The sequence below is a fragment of the Salvelinus alpinus genome, chromosome 13, assembly GCF_045679555.1.
Source record: "Salvelinus alpinus chromosome 13, SLU_Salpinus.1, whole genome shotgun sequence".
NCBI classification, from domain to species: Eukaryota; Metazoa; Chordata; class Actinopteri; order Salmoniformes; family Salmonidae; genus Salvelinus; species Salvelinus alpinus.
The window spans coordinates 13930847-13949324 of NC_092098.1; the positions used below are offsets into that span (position 1 = coordinate 13930847).

An 18478-nucleotide genomic window follows, 5' to 3' on the forward strand; every position below is an offset into this window, starting at 1 on the left:
ATGAGCTATATATGTGATACAGTAACAACTGTATGTGCTCTCCTCTCACCTGTGCTAACCCTTCCTGGTCACCTGTGCTACCTATATACACACATGAGACCAGTGACCCAAACATATGTTGTGATAACCCTTTCCTCTAGTGTACAAAACAGGTAAAAAATAACCCCTGAAAGACAAAGTATACACAACTCATAAACAGGCCAAAATGGCTCCTACACACGGGCCTCTAATTGTTCTCTGACTTAGGAAGAAACAATTATACAAATGCAAAAAAAAAAAAAATAATCACCAATAATGTATGAGTGTTCATGGAGGGATGATCTTCAGGGCCAGAGGTTGCTAGCACTTAGCCCCAGCTCAGCCTATAACAAGGTAAGCTTGGTTGTTGGTTAACAGGGGTTGTGCATGCAATCAATAATGGCACACTAGCTATAGTATTTTGTTTTGTCTGTAATAATAGCTATAGTCTTTGTTGTCTGAAATGGTAGTCAATTTAACAATGATGGGTTGTCCAGCTATTTTAGACATAAGGAAGCAATTTGTGAGTTTGTTTACTTGACTGCAGTGCTGCTAAAGGCTTTGTTCTTAACTGACTTGTCTAGTTAAATAAAGGTTAAATAAACAAAATATTTTAAAAAGGCACTTGAGGGCTGAGTGTGGCGTTCCAGTTGTTGTTGGTTAGCTAGCTAACGTTAGCTACTTCACCACAAGTTGACAGTAGTGAGTTCTAGCGACAATAAAATGGCAAGTTAACGTTAAACCATTTCTCAGAAGTCAGAAAACTCAAGAGACAAAGCACAGCCCCAAAGCATTGTGAGTGGCTAACAAGCTGTTGCATGGTTTGAAAACCAGGCATTGCTTGCAAGCAAGCCTAAATGGAACAAACAATAGCTAGCTGAATTTCTAACGTTTTTAATGAGATAACAGTACAATTTCTTTCCTCCACTCCACTTTCCTCTTCGGGAGAGTGGTTCGTCCGGCAAACAAATCACATATTGAAAAAATATGATTTGCAACATTTATCATTAGCTGGCTAGGTAGATCACCACTTCAGGATTTTAAAACTGAGCAGTTCTACATTAACAATTAACTAATTAGTTTATCTTTGGTTGTTTGTCTAAACAGTTGACGAGATCACCTGTTAGCTTTCAGTAGTGTCCAACGTTTGCCAGGTAGTTAGCTTGGCTAGTGGGTTGCCTAAACATCAAACTGTTACCATGGTTACTCCATGATATCAGTCTGAAAGAAGTCGCTGTAAAAAATATGCAATATTCTCTAAAATTCAGAATGTTTCATAAAATGATATGAGGTTACTTTACCAGTTGTACGTGCTGTTCGTCCTTTTTGGCGGTACTAGGTGTAGATAGGGTATCCACAGGTTCTGTCGCTTGTATTTTCAATCTCTTGACATTGCACGTGATGGACAATATGTAAACAATAGCCGAATGTAAGAAGTCGACTGAAGCACATTTCCTCGATCAGCTGGAAGTGTTTGCAGTTCAGGCTGCGGTTTAGTTAGGCTCGGCCATATTGTCGAAGTGTTTGTCACATTCGATAAAAAAAAAAAATTGGAAGTACAAACCAATATACTGAACAGGCAGGTTAATAACTCTACTCTGTGGATATTTGGTCAAAAATGTCGAGCAGCAGAAGGACAAACAGCACAGACAACCGGTAGAGCAAGTTTACATTTTATTTTATTCAACATTCTGGCTTCTAAGGAACATTTACACCACAAATGTCTCAGCCTGTATATACCAATTAATTGTGTATTACAACCTGATGAATCAGACTAGGCTAGTGGGCTCATGTCGAAAGCACACACTCTGTGTTGCATGCCTCAATGATCGAATTTAACATTCATATGAAAGTAATTTATTGAACATTTTAACATCATTTTTTGAATAAATAAATGTTATACTCAAATTCTTCTTTGGTATCTTGGCTTTCTCACACTTTGTTTGTGCATGCCACCACCTACTGTGTGGCAGTGTGTGGTCAATCTCGTTACATTTTGTGATATACAAAAGGAAGGGGAAAAGTTAAAAATTGCACCACCAACTAACCCTACACCTATATACCACTATTTAATGAAACTAAAAATCAATAATCGTCCTTATACTCACATTTAATTAAGTTTATCTAGCTAGCAAGTGTTCTCCCAATAAATTACTGAATGAGAATGACACAAAGATTATCCCAATGAATGGAGATAGCTGACTCTCATTTGAACACAGATTTGTAGATAGTAATACATCAACAGACGGAAAATTTGTCAAACAATTATGTATGCGTAAAGTACAGATCCACAAGCACTTTTTGAATGAGCAAATGCACATTCCACAGTTGTAAATGTTTGGGATTTCTAATCATTTGCTCACAAATCGTTATACGTTTGTTCAAATAGTAGCTTTATTTTTGAGCTATGTTGAATATATTTACAGATCATCGATTCATTTGTGATTAATCGTGAATATTACATATTATTGTTTAATTTGGGAAATATTTTTTACATTCACAGATTATGGTTTAATTTGTGTACAATTTTATTATATTCACAGATCAAAGTTTTGTTTGTGAGTTATGTTGAATATACGCACGGATCGTGGTAGACACACTTACAGAATACAGAAACCATTCTAATAAATCTACTTTCTTCACAATCAGTATTTCTGATGAATAACATTTTCTGCAGGCTCCGGGGCATCCATTGCCATTTCTTCCTAATTTCCACTCACTCCTTCAACTATCTGCACTGCCTCCACATAAGAGAGCTGCTGGACAGCCCTGATTCCTTCTATTTCAACCCCCTTAATCCCCACTGGGCACTCCTGGAACTCAGGAAGGTTGTTCCAACCACATCTTCTTTCTAGAATGCGGGAAGATTTTTATTGGTCTAGTCCTTTCATCACAGCTTTTGACGCAAAGAGGCGTATTTATTAATATATACAATCATTGATTATCTTAATATTTTATTTGATTCAGAGATCCCCCTTTCTCTCCTCTCTCTCTCTCACACACACACACACACACACACACACACACACACACACACACACACACACACACACACACACACACACACACACACACACACACACACACGGAGAACACAACATATTCTCTAAAACATTTTATTGATAGCATTTGCACTGTACAACATAACATGAAAGCTGAAACTCTCTCCAATCTAAATCTTTCCATCGGTCCCAGTCTGAGATAGTTTTGTATGAGGTGCACCTGTTGCTTACATTTTCTATTCATATTGTTTTGCCCCTTTGAAACCCGGAGCTAAACTAATTCAATATATTTACCATCTTGCACACTGAGGAGGAACTGACAAAGTCAACACAAATGAGTAATTCCTTGAAGAAAAATAATAATTGTTCGACATTAGAAGAGTGGTGGCTTTGAGTGGTGGCTTTTTTTTAGCTAACTACTGTGTCTCAGTGTCTCTCCATACCTTTGTTTTACTGACACATTCCCTCTCTCCATAATAATACTTAGTTCACATTTCTGTTTTCCTCAATGGGTTTAGACACATATATACTGTAAATGTACACTTCAACAGATAAGTCACACCATTCACATTGCATTACGCAGATGGTCATTTCCCATCATTAGATAGATCCAGCCAACATACAAGATTATGTATCATCATAGTCATAAACCAAGTCTATTGGGTGTATTTGTAAGCACACATTATAACAGGCATCCGTCAGGGACAGACAGACAACTACAGGAATAGACGGGAGAGCGACAGCAAAGCCAACACAGAGGTACGGAGGTCACCACGACAATAGTAAAACAGACACGACATATGACACTTAAACCCAACAAATAATACATTCGGACAACCTCATATTTTACAGCATAAACACGTTAATAAATAAGTAGATAAGTAGATCATATTGGTCCATAAATCATTCACTGGACGCATGAGTTAAATACAGAGGTCAAGAGGTTATTAAAGGTCCATGTCCTGGTCAAGCACATGGATGGTCGGGCGCATAGAGTAGAATCACGATTCTATTTCTATGGTAGGGAGGAAGGGATCCCTCTGGGTCAAGCATGCATCTATTTTGGCAAAAAGAACAAAGTCAAAAGAACCCAAAGTAGCCCAGTGTAGTTTCCGGAGGTAGGGTTTCCACATATTAAGCGGGGAGCAGCTTAATAGGTTTGAGTCTTCTCAGCTGTTTCACACTTCAGTCTGTGTTGTATGATCATCTGATTTACAAACCTTCATGTCACATAAAAAGGCAGAAAGCATTATCCAGATAATTCATCTGCATGCTCCCGGGCTCAGCAATATGACAATCAAGTCCAGGGGTCTCTCAGCAGCCAGGTCGTTCAAGATTGACGTCGAAATTTGACGTGAGGACGTTAGGAAATGCCTTCAAAACTGGCCGCTAGGGGCAACAGGGAGCGCTATTACCATCAAGTAGGCTTGGGTAATCCCGTGACTCTGGATCAGAAGGTTGCGTGTTTGATCACAGTCTTGGATATTGGTTTTACATTTTTAATTTTAAACCCTATCCCAAACCTTAACCCTTACCTTAACCATTCAGAATGAGTGCCTAAACTTAACCCTTAACTTCTAAATTTGATGTTTGGAGAAATGGAACGATACAGAGCAGCATGAGCAAACAAAAACACTTCGAAATTTGACGTTTTGAGAACGTGGATGAATGTCTAATTCTGCAGTGAGACTGTGAGAGCTTGTTGCTCTCAGCTGGTCATTTGGGTGGTTCTGGCTTCCTCTGATCCATACAACAGCATGGAGCCAGGCAGAGACAGTATTTGGCAAACACATGGACGCTGACAAGTTAGATGAGAGGATGAGAGAGATAGACATACATACACATTCATCCAATCTGACAGACACACACAGATAAACAAACACGCGTGCGCGGACGTACGCACAGGAACGCACGGACTGAAGCACACACACAGAATTCTCTCTCGTTTTTTTAACTGTCTCTCTCCTTCCTTCCACCAGCTCCCTTTTTACATCACATTTTCGAAGAGCTGCATGGATCTCATCATCATTTCATCCTGAGGGGAGAAGAGGAGAAAGACGGTATGACAGAATGTTGCAAATCATTTGTTTTACCACAGGATGTCCCCATTTCACAATAAGCCAGACAGAGGGTTCTCTTATGTAAGCCATAGGGGGGGAATGATGGAACTCAAAGCATATCATTAAATAGGGATAGCATCTTACATAGACACCGACATCAAAATATCGAATGTATAAACATACGCCTGTACTATACATACCTCCTGGCATGCGACAATGAATTCCTCTAAAGTCACAACTCCATTTTTGTTTTTATCCATTTTCTGTGGGGAGGGAAGAGGTGAGAGAATTGTACCAATTTTTTTCAATATGTATGAAATTGTTATTATGTGGTCTAAACTGTTGCGCACACCTAAGGGTTTCATAACGTTCTGCAGTAAGATTCTATTTTGGTATTACATTGTACTGTATGATGTCGGGTAAAGTCACCTGGAAAAAAGCATCCACATGCTGCTTAGGGACATCTCCCTTGAGTGCAGGGTAGGTATATTTCCCCATCATGTCGTAAATGGCCCTCACAATCTCAGTCATCTCCTTTAACACAGAAATACAAACACTGTATTAATAAGTACGTCATATGTAAATCTTTCAATATGACTGACATGTAAATAAACACACAGACCTCTCTGTTAATGTAGCCATCGTTGTTGATGTCATACAGATGAAAAGTCCACTCCAGCTTGTCTCTCAGAGTGCCCCGCAGCAGTGTAGACAGTCCCATTACAAACTCCTGAGTGAGTCACCACATAGGGAGAGAGATTCAAGTGAAAAAAGACTGAGTTCGGACTGAGTGATAGCACTAGTACAAATAAGATAAAGACATGTTTTATTTAAAGCATTCTCTGAGTGATAGTGGTGGTGTGTGGTTTGTACTTCAAACTTGATGGATCCATTGCTTGTCGTGTCAAACGCATTGAAGAGATAATGAGCGTAAGTGCTGGCATCTGCAACACAACCAGATACAGGCATGAGATTTGTTTTTATCCCAGAGTGCTTGTAAATGAGTCGTAAACAAGACAGGGCATGTTATGTATCTAAATGAGAGGTGTCTGGTTTACTGTACCTCCGTGAGGGAAGAACTGGGCGTAGATGTGTTTAAATGTTTCTTCATTCACCACTCCACTCGGGCACTCCTGTGGAAACCATGTGAAAACATTACTTCAAACAACGAAATAATGCAGCTTCTTCTGGTGTACGGCCAGATCAACCAATCATTTACACTCAAATGGCACCACCCTTGGTTACAGAGTTAACATGTCAATCAAATCTAACAGCTAATTAACTAGAAATGTGTATATAACTTGTATGTGGGGGTGTGTCAATGAGTCGGTGGGTGTTTGAGCATCTTTGTGTGTAGAGAATATATGTTTACATATATTTTCCCATTGGGTGTATATGGGTAACGCAGCATTTAATTGTTGTTATGGTGTATGACAGGCTTAGTTCCTCTAGCTGCAGGCCTGTACAAACTGATTAGCAGCATATGAAGTGATGAAGGCACGAGGCTGAATGCATTTACTTATCGGAGTAAGAGATAAGAGTGCTTTGACATTAACACTTGTAAAGAAGAGAGGCAACATAGGCAGGAATGTATACTTAAGAGTGGCAGGGAGAGAGATAGCGGAGGAAAAACAGGGAGAGCGAAAGCAGAGGAAAGACGGAGAGAGATAGCGGAGGAAAGACAGAGAGAGAGATAGCGGAGGAAAAACAGGGAGAGAGATAGCGGAGGAAAGAGAGGGTGAGAGATAGCGGAGGAAAGACATGGAGAGCGATAGCGCAGGAAAAACAGGGAGAGAGGTAGCGGAGGAAAGACGGGGAGGGCAATAGCGGAGGAAAGACAGGGAGAGAGATAGCGGAGGAAAGACAGGGAGAGAGATAGCGGAGGAAAGACAGGGAGAGCGATAGCGGAGGAAAGACAGGGAGAGAGATGGCGGAGGAAAGACAGGGAGAGAGATAGCAGAGGAAAGACAGGGAGAGCAATAGCGGAGGAAAGACAGGGAGAGAGATAGCGGAGGAAAGACAGGGAGAGAGAGAGAGGAAAAGAAGATGAAGATAGACAGACAGTGGAAGGGAGGAGGGAGGATGAGGTGCGTACATTCTTGAAGCCTCGGTAGAGGATCTGTAGCTCTCTCTTGGTGAAGTTGGTCTGGGCCTCCAACTGCTCCAGACCCTCTGGCCTGTGACACACCATGGTCATCTCCAACTCATCATCAATCTTGTCTAGAGAGAGAGAGGGCAGGAGGGAGGGAATGAGGGAGTATGTGAGGGAGGGAGGGAATGAGGGAGTATGTGAGGGAGGGATGGAATGAGGGAGTATGTGAGGGAGGGAGCGAGTGAGGGAGGGAGATAGATATTAATTGTGTGTTTATGTAAATAAACCAGCGTGAAATGTCACAGATGCATCATAATTTAAACATCACAGACATCACAGTTTATTTCACAGTACATCATATCAATGTTGCCAGAAAGAATAAGCTTTAAAGTTACCCCGTCTCGAGTCTTTGTTTTGGTGGTGAGAGAGTCAGACAGCGAAACATATGGAAAGTTAAGAGAAGCCTACAGAAGAATTCTAGAGAAGATTGTGAGAGCAGAGAGAGAGGGGTGTAATGGAGGAGGATGAGGCATGGCAAGTTAAACAAACAGAAGAGGAGTTCAATATGAGAGGAGGAAAAGGGGAGTATGATGTTGGGAGAGGAAGAATACAGAAATGAGGCAGGGGAGAAGGTTTCAGAAGAGAGGAGACTGTATGGAGGAAGAGATGGGAGGGAGGGAGGATTAGAGTTATGACATTGGTCTCCCCATTATGGACTTGGGGAACTTTACGGATGGCAACTTGGTGCTTTGGGTGCCAGAGAGAGATGAATGTTGGGTAATGATGTGATGAACTGGCGTCCTCTCAGGAGGGGGCGGGGGAGGGACAGCCTCTGGCCCACTGGAGGAGACTAGGAAACATGCACAGATGTGCTCCTCTCAGAACTAAAACACACAAATACACGTCGCTATTTCAAAACACAGACTCTTGCATATCTTGAATGGAGTCGATCATCACCCCATCACACATGCAAGCAGACACACGCAGGCACACACGCAGGCACACACGCAGGCGCACACACACATAGTGTGTGTGTGTCATAGTGTAGTTCATACATGCATAATCTATGAGCAGAATTTACCGGGATTTACCACCCAAAACCACTCCCTTTTATCAGGATAAATACCCGTGAGAAACAGGTCAATTATAATAAATTATTTATATGAACAGCATGGCGTGAATTGGAACTGTTAAATTATATGCAATGTCTAAATCTGGCTTCTCTACGGCCACTGCATGATGAATCATCATTGCTCAGTGTGGGGACAGACAGACCATCTCAGTATGGAGCGCAGTTCACAATGCATGTAGACCTATCATCTATCTCATCATAGTAACTTTTTTTTATTGGACAGGTAGGCCTACATTTGCTGCAGCATAGTCTATGCTACAGTAATATAAAGACTGAATGCGTGTCAAATTTATCCATCTCCATTTGGCTTTCAGGAGTCACCTTATTTTTTCATTGTAAAGATATATATTTTTTAATTGCAGCTGCAGAGTTAAAAACAGCCTATCAATCGAATATCATTGGTTTAAATCAGGGCTCAGGCACTCTCTCGCAGTCTTTGTCTCTCTCCATGAACCCCAAAATACATAATCCTGTTCTAGATTGATGTATAGCCCTATATTCATTGCCTTCGGAAAGTATTCAGACCCGTTGACTTTTTCCAAATTTTGTTACGTTACAGCCTTAATAAAATGAAAAACTCAGCAATCTACAGACAATACCCCATAATGACAAAGCGAAAACTGTTTTTTAAATATTTTAGCAAATGTAATTAAAAAAACACCTTATTTACATAAATATTCAGACCCTTTGCTATGAGATTCAAAATTAAGCTCAGTTGCATCCTGTTTCCATTGATCATCATTGAGATGTTTCTACAACTTGATTGGACTTGATTTGGAAAGGCACACCGGCCAGCCAAACTGAGCAATCGGAGGAGTAGGACCTTGGTGAGGGAGGTGACCAAGAACCCGATGGTCACTCTGACAGAGCTCTAGAGTTCCTCTGTGGAGATGGGAGAACCTTCCAGAAGGGCAACCATCTCTGCAGCACCCACCAATCAGGCCTTTATGGTAGAGTGGCCAGACGGAAGCCACTCCTCAGTAAAAGGCACATGACAGCCCGCTTGATTGTTTGGCCTGAATGCCAACCGTCAGGAAACCTGCCACCATTCCTATGGTCAAGCATGGTGTGATGTGATGAGTTACTTCGGGACAAGTCTTTGAATGTCCTTGAGTGGCCCAACCAGAGCCCAGACTTGAACCCAATCAAACCTCTCTGGAGAGCTGAAAATAGCTGTGCATCAACGCTTCCTATACAACCTGACAGAGCTTGAGAGGATCTGCAGAAAAGAATGGGAGAAACTCCCCAAATTCAGGTGTGCCAAGCTTGTAGCGTCATACCCAAGAAGACTCTAGGCTGTTATCCCTTCCAAAGGTGCTTCAACAAAGTCCTGAGTAAAGGGTCTGAATACTTATGTAAATGTGATATTTTTGATAAATTAACCAACATTTATAAAAACCTGTTTTTTGCTTTGTCATTATGGGGTATTGTGTTGTGATTGATGAGGAAAAAAACAATTGAATCCATTTTAGAATAAGGCTGTAAAATAACAAAATGTGGAAAAAGTCAAGGGGTCTGAATACAGGCACTGTATAGATGTCCTAGCCTACCTCTTTCAGGTAATACATTCAATGCAGTATTAGCCTTACTGTATATTTAGCTAATTAATTATGGGTTTAGCATAATAATATGTCCCCTGTTTCTTGCGCAATACGCACACACCTGTGCTCCGCTGACCTCACTCCTTAAAAACACTCCTTAGATCTTGGAGTCCCATGCAGGAAAAGCTATACTAGAATAGCTTTCTGGACATCATTTTTCTTAGCATTTCTAATACCAATAGACTGGATGCAAGTTTCTTGTTTGCTGAATGTTAAATACAGCAGCCAATAGAACTCACGGGTAGTTTGAAAGAAGAGCGAACGTGCGATGGTGGTAGGCTATAGCAGTTATTTATTCAGACCCGTAACCATTCAATCTTCGTGAAGAGAAGTGAAAGCCTTCTGCATCTAATTCTAGTTTTATATTATTCAACGATGTCATGAGAATGATCAAGACAAGGACAACTAAACGTATTTAATTTAACTGTTGAAAGCGAGGAAGGAATGAAGCAACAATAGAGAAAGAGGAGGTAGTCTAATAACATTAGGGGAAATATTATGAAAGGTGTGTGTATATGCATCAGCCTACTAATTACACAAATAGGCCCTATTATATTTCAAAATTCAAATTTGCTCGCCTATCCTTGTAACTTTGTAGGCCGCACGTGCTGCACCAGAATCGTATGTTCTCTATCGACTTTATCATGGTTTGAAGATGTGCCTAATTCCAGTCCATATAATACAGTATAATACAATGCAATTCAGTAATACTGTCAAAAATATTAGCCTACTGGAGCTAGTTTCATTTCTTTACCCAAGAGATCATATAGCTAGTTATATCTATGGGCTTTTAATGTTTTTCTGTCGTGCGTAATGTGGAGTAGTGTCACGCCCTGATCTGTTTCACCTGTCCTTGTGCTTGTCTCTACCACCCTCCAGGTGTTGCCCATCTTCCCCATTATCCCCTGTGTATTATTACCTGTGTTTTCTGTCTGTCTGTTGCCAGTTCGACTTGTTTGTTCAAGCCTACCAGCGGTTTGTCTCAGCTCCTGTTTTTCCGTACTCTCTCTTTTTCTCGTCCTCCTGGTTTTTGACCTTTGCCTGTCCTGACCCTGTACCCGCCCGCCTGACTACTGACTGTCTCTGACCCTGGGCCTGCCTGCCGTCCTGTACCTTGGCCTCTGCTCTGGATTATCGACCCCTGCCTGCCTTGACCTGTCGTTTGCCTGTCCCTGTGGTTACAATAAACATTGTTACTTCACACAGTCTGCACTTGGGTCTTACCTTGATTTCTGATAAGTAGCCTACATCATATATCAAAAGCCCCGAATCTTTTGGCCTTTTTTGAGCTTGGGCTCATTAAATGTCTTTAATATAGGGCTCATCAGGCTCAGGTAGCATCAGGCTTGATTTTTTGATCAAATCTCCAAACAAATCCAGACATAGGCCTATGCTTTATAATGCTTTTACATGACACTTCCGGGTTTTGGCGGGAAACACTGGGTTACCTGGGAGAAAAGTGATTTATCCTTGGGATGGAACATTTGTAAAATACCTGGAAAATATTCAAACCTCACACGCACACACACCCTACCCTGCAGGTCCAGCAGTAACTGTGTTAGCATCACTGAGGCTTTGAGAAAGGGTGCAAGGGAGGGACATTCAAATGAAGAAGGGACTGTTGCAGAGGAAGTGGGAGGTGGTAATTACATTTGACATTTTAATTCACAGAGGGAGACACTGAGCCCCCCATCATTCAGATTGAAGAGACTGACTGACTGATGTACTGATCAAATCCCACCTGTAACTCCTAATGAGCCACACTTCACAGATCTTACTACATCACATTGAGTGTTCTTGTCTGTCTGTACCTCATTGGTATAATACATCATTCCAACAGAATCTGCCCAAAGCTTCAATCCCCTTACAGCTGAATCAGCTGATCCTGAGTGCCTAGCTCCTGCTGGCATCTCCATGGTAATAGGTCCCTTAGCACACTGTGTAATCACCACCATCCCGAACACACTTGCTGGATAGGCTTTTCTTTATCAGTTGAATCCCTTTGTGCAGTACAGCTTATATTGAATTGTGTTCTTTTTTTTGGATCCTCCACGCAATCCTTACATTTGATCAACTTCACAAATGGTGTTTTGGTTATTAGAGGGTTAGGTCCTCTGCTCATTACTGTATCAGGTGGACATGGTTTAATTTGATTCCATCCTTGAACTGATTTAAATTATGTCAGTCAATTCAGATCAAGTATCAGTACCAACACTGATCATGCAGATGAAGAGGACAGCCTCCAGGTTTATGATCATCTGGATTGTAGAGGATGAGATGATGAAACATACAGGTTAGACAGGAGACAGACTTCACACACTCACCCAGAGACTCTCACAAAGACACTCATTCCTCACTAACTACGAGATGTATCTTTATCACACACTCACAATGTGAAGTTAATTTACTGTGATTACTGTGAAATGGGCAAATTCTTAAAGACGGCAAAAATCTTCTCCCCTATCCTGGTCCACCTCTCTTCCCAAATGCGTTATTCTACTACTCTACTTGTTTTCATTTCCACTTGACTTCTTGGTCGATACACTTTCTCAATCCTTCAATCCCTCTCACCAATCTCTCCCTCAATCAGTGTCGCAATGTCCGACGTTTTAGACATTTCTTGTTGTCATGGAGGCCGACACATGCAACATGGTTTGAACACAGGCACTAATTGAATACATAAATTAAAAAGATGCACATGCCTGGTTAAATAAAGGTTCAATAAAAATAAAACATAACCATATAAATCAGCAACGCACATCCACAACCCCCCACCCACATAAACAAATACTGGTAAGGAGAGCTTCACTGAATGCGTATGTGGTGGCTTGTTGTTCTGTGCGTTTATGGTGATCAAACAACAGTCGACCTGACTGAGTATGTTTACATTATGGATACTGACAGGGTTCATACCATAAAACTGTGCAACATACATTCATCTCAGAAAGCCCTTTCTGCAGATAATTACTCACATACAGCACCAGTCGACAGTTTGGACACACTTACTCATTCCAGGGATTTTCTTTCTTTTTACTATTTTCTAAATTGTAGAATAATAGTGAAGACATCAAAACTATGAAATAACACATATGGAATCATGTAGTAACCAAAAAAGTGTTAAACAAATCAAAATATATTTTATAGTTGAGATTCTTCAAAGTAGGCACCCTTTGCCTTGATTACAGCTTTGCACACTCTTGGCATTCTGTCAACCAGCTTCATGAGTTAGTCACCTGGAATGCTTTTCAATTAACAGGTGTGCCTTGTTAAAAGTTAATTTGTGTAATTTCTTTCCTTCTTAATGCATTTGAGCCAATCAGTTGTGTTGTGACAAGGTAGGGGTGGTATACTGAAGATACCCCTATTTGGTAAAATACCAAGTCCATATTATGTCAACAACTGTTCAAACAAGCAAAGAGAAACGACAGTCCATCATTACTTTAAGACATGAAGGTCAATCCGGAAAATGTGAAGAACTTTGAACGTTTCTTCAAGTGCAGTCGGAAAAACCATCAAGCTCTATGATGGAATTGGCTCTCATGAGGACCACCACAGGAAAGGAAGACCCAGAGTAACCTCTGCTGCAGAGGATAAGTTCATTAGAGTTACCAGCCTCAGAAATTGCAGCCCAAATAAATGCTTCACAGAGTTTAACATCAACTGTTCAGAGGAGACTGCGTGAATCAGGCCTTCATTTATTTTAATTTAATTTCACCTTTATTTAATCAGGTAGGCCAGTTGAGAACAAGTTCTCATGTACAACTGCGACCTGGCCAAGATAAAGCAAAGCAGTGGGACAAAAACAACAACACAGAGTTACACGAACAAATGTACATATTGCAAATCATCTGCACATCTATCACTCCAGTGCTAATGCTAAATTGTAAATATTTTGCATCTATGGCATATTTATTGTCTACCTCCCTACTCTTCTACATTGCACACACTGTACATAGATTTAAAAAAAATAATATATTTTTTAAAATAAATAAATATGCAAAATAATTACAATTTAGCATTAGCACTGGAGTGATAGATGTGCAGATGATTTGTTTATTTGACCTTTATACAGGTTTTTTCTCATTGAGATAACATCTCTTTTCCAAGAGAGACCTGGTCCAATAGCAGCAGAGGGAACAACATTTCAGACAAAACAATATACATACACTAACACAACATTAAACAAAACTATAAACACACATACAGTACAACAAAAACATTGTACATTAAAATCACAAACTTCTTGACAAAAACAGCTGGCCTAAAAACAATTACACTCTTCTATGACATATACATCGATCAAGTGTTTAAACTCCACCAGCGAAACAACTAGATCATCACATTTTAAAATGTTCTTGACAGAATTCCAGGACCACGGAGCTAAGTAACTAAAACTATTTCTACCATGTCCTGTTCAAAATTTTGGTACTGTTAGAAGCAAATCAGAATGGGACCATAATTGATATTTATTTACTGACCTGACTAAAAAAGAACAAAGATAAAATGGCATTTTACCCAATATGGCCTAAATCAGTGTATACCAGTGCTTAAGCCTATGCAAGGTCAATGACGACCAGTCAACAGCGCTGTAGAGATCACAATGATGTGTTAGATTTGAAATGAACCTGAGGGCTGCATGATACACTGAATCAAGTGCTCTCAGGGTAGTGGCTGAGGCCTGCATATATACACTGCTCAAAAAAATAAAGGGAACACTTAAACAACACAATGTAACTCCAAGTCAATCACACTTCTGTGAAATCAAACTGTCCACTTAGGAAGCAACACTGATTGACAATACATTTCACATGCTGTTGTGCAAATGGAATAGACAAAAGGTGGAAATTATAGGCAATTAGCAAGACACCCCCAATAAAGGAGTGGTTCTGCAGGTGGTGACCACAGACCACTTCTCAGTTCCTATGCTTCCAGGCTGATGTTTTGGTCACTTTTGAATGCTGGCGGTGCTTTCACTCTAGTGGTAGCATGAGACAGAGTCTACAACCCACACAAGTGGCTCAGGTAGTGCAGCTCATCCAGGATAGCACATCAATGCGAGCTGTGGCAAGAAGGTTTGCTGTGTCTGTCAGCGTAGTGTCCAGAGCATGGAGGCGCTACCAGGAGACAGGCCAGTACATCAGGAGACGTGGAGGAGGCCGTAGGAGGGCAACAACCAGCAGCAGGACCGCTACCTCCGCCTTTGTGCAAGGAGAAGCACTGCCAGAGCCCTGCAAAATGACCTCATAGGGGGCTCAATTATACCTTTGACCTTTTCAAATAAACTGCCTGCATCTAAAAAAATGCGTATTCAAGGCTTTCAGAATGGAGGTTCTCTCATTTACAATCTGTGTATCGACCAACAATTGTTTGGGAAGCTGTGTATCTTTTTTGCATTCCAAACCTTTCACTACTTGCCAAAATTTGGATGGATTATTTAAATTTTGTGAAGTAGATTTCAGGTAGTGGTCTGCTTTCAATTTACGGATCATAGCCACACCCATATTTCGAAGATGTTTAAAAGCCATCCAATCATCTGCCAAACCAGTCCCTCTTGCTTTAGCCCACATAGCATTTCGTTCCCTTATGATTTTTGTAAGTTCCTTAGTAAACCAAGGGTTCTCTCTGCCCTTAATCCTGATTTTTTTTAAGGGGCATGCCTATTGCATACATCCTGGAATATGTTGTGGAAGTAAGAAAAGGCTAGTTCAACATCAGGGATTCATTCCATTCTATTCCCTTCAATGCTAGATACATCATGTAAAAAAAACTTGAATATCAAACCGCTTCCAGTTTCTTTTCGTAATAACACGTGGAGATTTCTTAGGAATTTTACCATCTCTCACACAGGCAATAGCACAGTGATCACTTATGTCATTTGCAAAAATACCAGAAGCATTAAAACGATGGGGAGTATTGGTTAAGATCAAATCAATCAAAGAGGATTTCAGAGGATATTTTATATTCAACCTCGTTACACTGTTGACAATCTGAGTGAGATTGTAGGTATTGCATAGAATTTTGAGTTGATCAGAGCTAGATGTTAGCCAGTCTTGATTCAGATCACCCATCAGGACAAACTCAGAATTGACATTCTGTGATAACAATTTGAAAATACAATCCAGAGAGCCAACAGTAGCAGATGGAGGTCTATAACAACCAGATACAACAATATTTAAAGATAAGCCAAGGTTTAGGTTCAGAGACAGATATTCAAATTGCTTAGGTTTAGTAACAGAAGTCAGAACGACCACAGAGAACTTGTCTTTTACGTATACAGCAACACCACCACCCTTAGATTTAAGATCTGTACGAAACACATTGTAACCATTTATGCCAATATTTTTGTCAGTAATAGATTTTTTAAGCCAGGTTTCAGAAAGCATAAATACATCAGGGTCGGCAGTTTTTATCCATATATTCACAAAATCAAGCTTCGGCAGAAGACTTCTTACATTTATATGCAAAAACTTCAGGCCACTCTGACTACTTAATTCGGCAGGGGTAAGAATGTCAGGACCTGGATTAGACTGGACATTTCCAGACAATAGAAGCAGCAAGATAATGGCAAGTCTAGATCGAGGGTTACAACATTTGGAGTTACAGACAGCAGTTGAACGAGAATCCAGAGTCACCAGAGTCTTTAACGCCACATATTTCAGGAGATGTGTGAAGTCCAGAGACATGGTTACGTACCAAGAGAACAGTCCTGACATGTAAGAGCAAGAGTCCCATTTCTCCCATATTGTTCGGGAGAAATGTGCATAGTTCTCATGTGCATTTCCGGAGCAAGCGTGGGGTTTCTCACAATACTCGAGGGAGAAACAATCATATATTTCCTCATTCACAGTGCAACGGGCTCTAAAAGTATCGCCAACATTGTAAAAGCCAAGGGTAGACACCAGCAAAATGAACAACAGCATCATGTTTGTTAAATGCCCTAAAAGTTACTAATCAAATAGTTCAACCGCTGATCAATAAAAAGTCAGCGATGTATGCGTATGATGTAGGCGAGAGAAGGTCCGGGGAGAGAGAGAGAAAGTGGCGAGGGCACCTGTACAAGAATGGGAGAGACAGACCAGGGCAGGCGTCTCAGAACTCTCTGCCGTGTTGGCGTCTCAAAGGTTGTGAAATGGAGTAGGAGAGGCAGCGAGTTTTACCGCGAGTATTACCGCCTGGTACGGCAACTGCACCGCCCTCAACCGCAAGGCTCTCCAGAGGGTAGTGCGGTCTGCACAACGCATCACCAGGGACAAACTACCTGCCCTCCAGGACACCTACAGCACCCGATGTCACAGGAAGGCCGAAAAGATCATTCATGACAACAACCACCCGAGCCACTGCCTGTTCACCCCGCTATCATCCAGAAGGCGAGGTCAGTACAGGTGCATCAAAGCTGATACCGAGAGACTGAAAAAAAGCTTCTATCTCAAGGCCATCAGAACTTCTTCAGGCTAGGGTCTATTTTTCTCGATGATGAAAAATAGATGATGTGCAAGTAGAGATACTGGGGTGCAAAAGAGCAAGAGTGTAAGTAATAACATGGGGATGAGGTAGTTGGGTGTGCTATTTACAGATTGGCTGTGTACAGGTACAGTGATCGGTAAGTTTCTCTGACAGCTGATGCATAAAATTAGAGAGGGAGATCTAAGACTCTAGCTTCAGTGATTTTTGCAATTCGTTCCAGTCATTGGCAGCAGAGAACTGGTCGAATTGCTGCAAAGAAACCACTACTAAAGGACACCAGTAAGAAGAAGAGACTGGCTTGGGCCAAGAAACACGAGCAAAGGACACTAGTCTGGTGGAAATCTGTCCTTTGGTCTGATGAGTCCAAATGTGAGATTTTTGGTTCCAACCACCGTGTCTTTGTGAGGTTCAGAGTAGGTGAACGGATGATCTCTGCATGTGTGGTTCCCACCGTGAAGCATGGAGGAGGTGTGATGGTGTGGGGGTGCTTTGCTGGTGACACTGTCAGTGATTTATTGAGAATTCAAGGCAGACTTAACCAGCATGGCTACCACAGCATTCTGCAGCAATACGCCATCCCATCTGGTTTGCACTTAGTGGGACTATCAATTGTTTTTCAACAGGACAATGACGCAACGCACCTATAGGCTGTGTAAGGGCTAGTTGACCAAGAAGGAGAGTGATGGAGTGCTGCATCAGATGACCTGGCCTCCACAATAACCCCACCTCAACCCAATTGAGATGGTTTGGGTTGAGTTGCCCCTTCCTGTCTTTTTCTTATCATTTATTTACATGCTCTCTCTCTCTCTCTCTCTCTCTCTCTCTCTCTCTCTCTCTCTCTCTCTCTCTCTCTCTCTCTCTCTCTCCCTTTCTCTCTCTCTCTCTCTCTCTCTCTCTCTCTCTCTCTTTCTCTCTCTCTCTCTCTCTCTCTCTCTCTCTCTCTCTCTCTCTCTCTCTCTCTCTCACACACAACCAGTAATCATGAAGAAGAGCACAGAGAAAACCCGAATAACATCTGTTAATTACAGTTTTTCTCTTGTTATGACAGTTACTCAATTAGCCCTTATCAGCTAAACTTTTTTTATTAGTAAGTTAGTCTAGCCAGCTAT

At 41.2% G+C, this 18478-nt stretch overlaps 1 protein-coding gene across 1 annotated transcript in view; it reads right to left on the reverse strand.

Annotated features, from left to right (window-relative positions):
- Positions 1-3118: 3118 nt before the first annotated feature.
- Positions 3119-18478, reverse strand: part of LOC139537160 (A-type potassium channel modulatory protein KCNIP1-like) — a 52578-nt gene continuing 37218 nt past the window's right edge. Inside the window, exons 4-10 of the mRNA XM_071338124.1 lie at positions 7176-7300; positions 6144-6213; positions 5954-6024; positions 5703-5810; positions 5510-5614; positions 5281-5343; positions 3119-5055 (exon numbers count right to left, since the gene is read on the reverse strand). Of these exons, the coding sequence (XP_071194225.1) occupies positions 5008-5055; positions 5281-5343; positions 5510-5614; positions 5703-5810; positions 5954-6024; positions 6144-6213; positions 7176-7300 (590 nt within the window). The 3' untranslated portion in view covers positions 3119-5007. The remainder of the gene's footprint in view (positions 5056-5280; positions 5344-5509; positions 5615-5702; positions 5811-5953; positions 6025-6143; positions 6214-7175; positions 7301-18478) is intronic.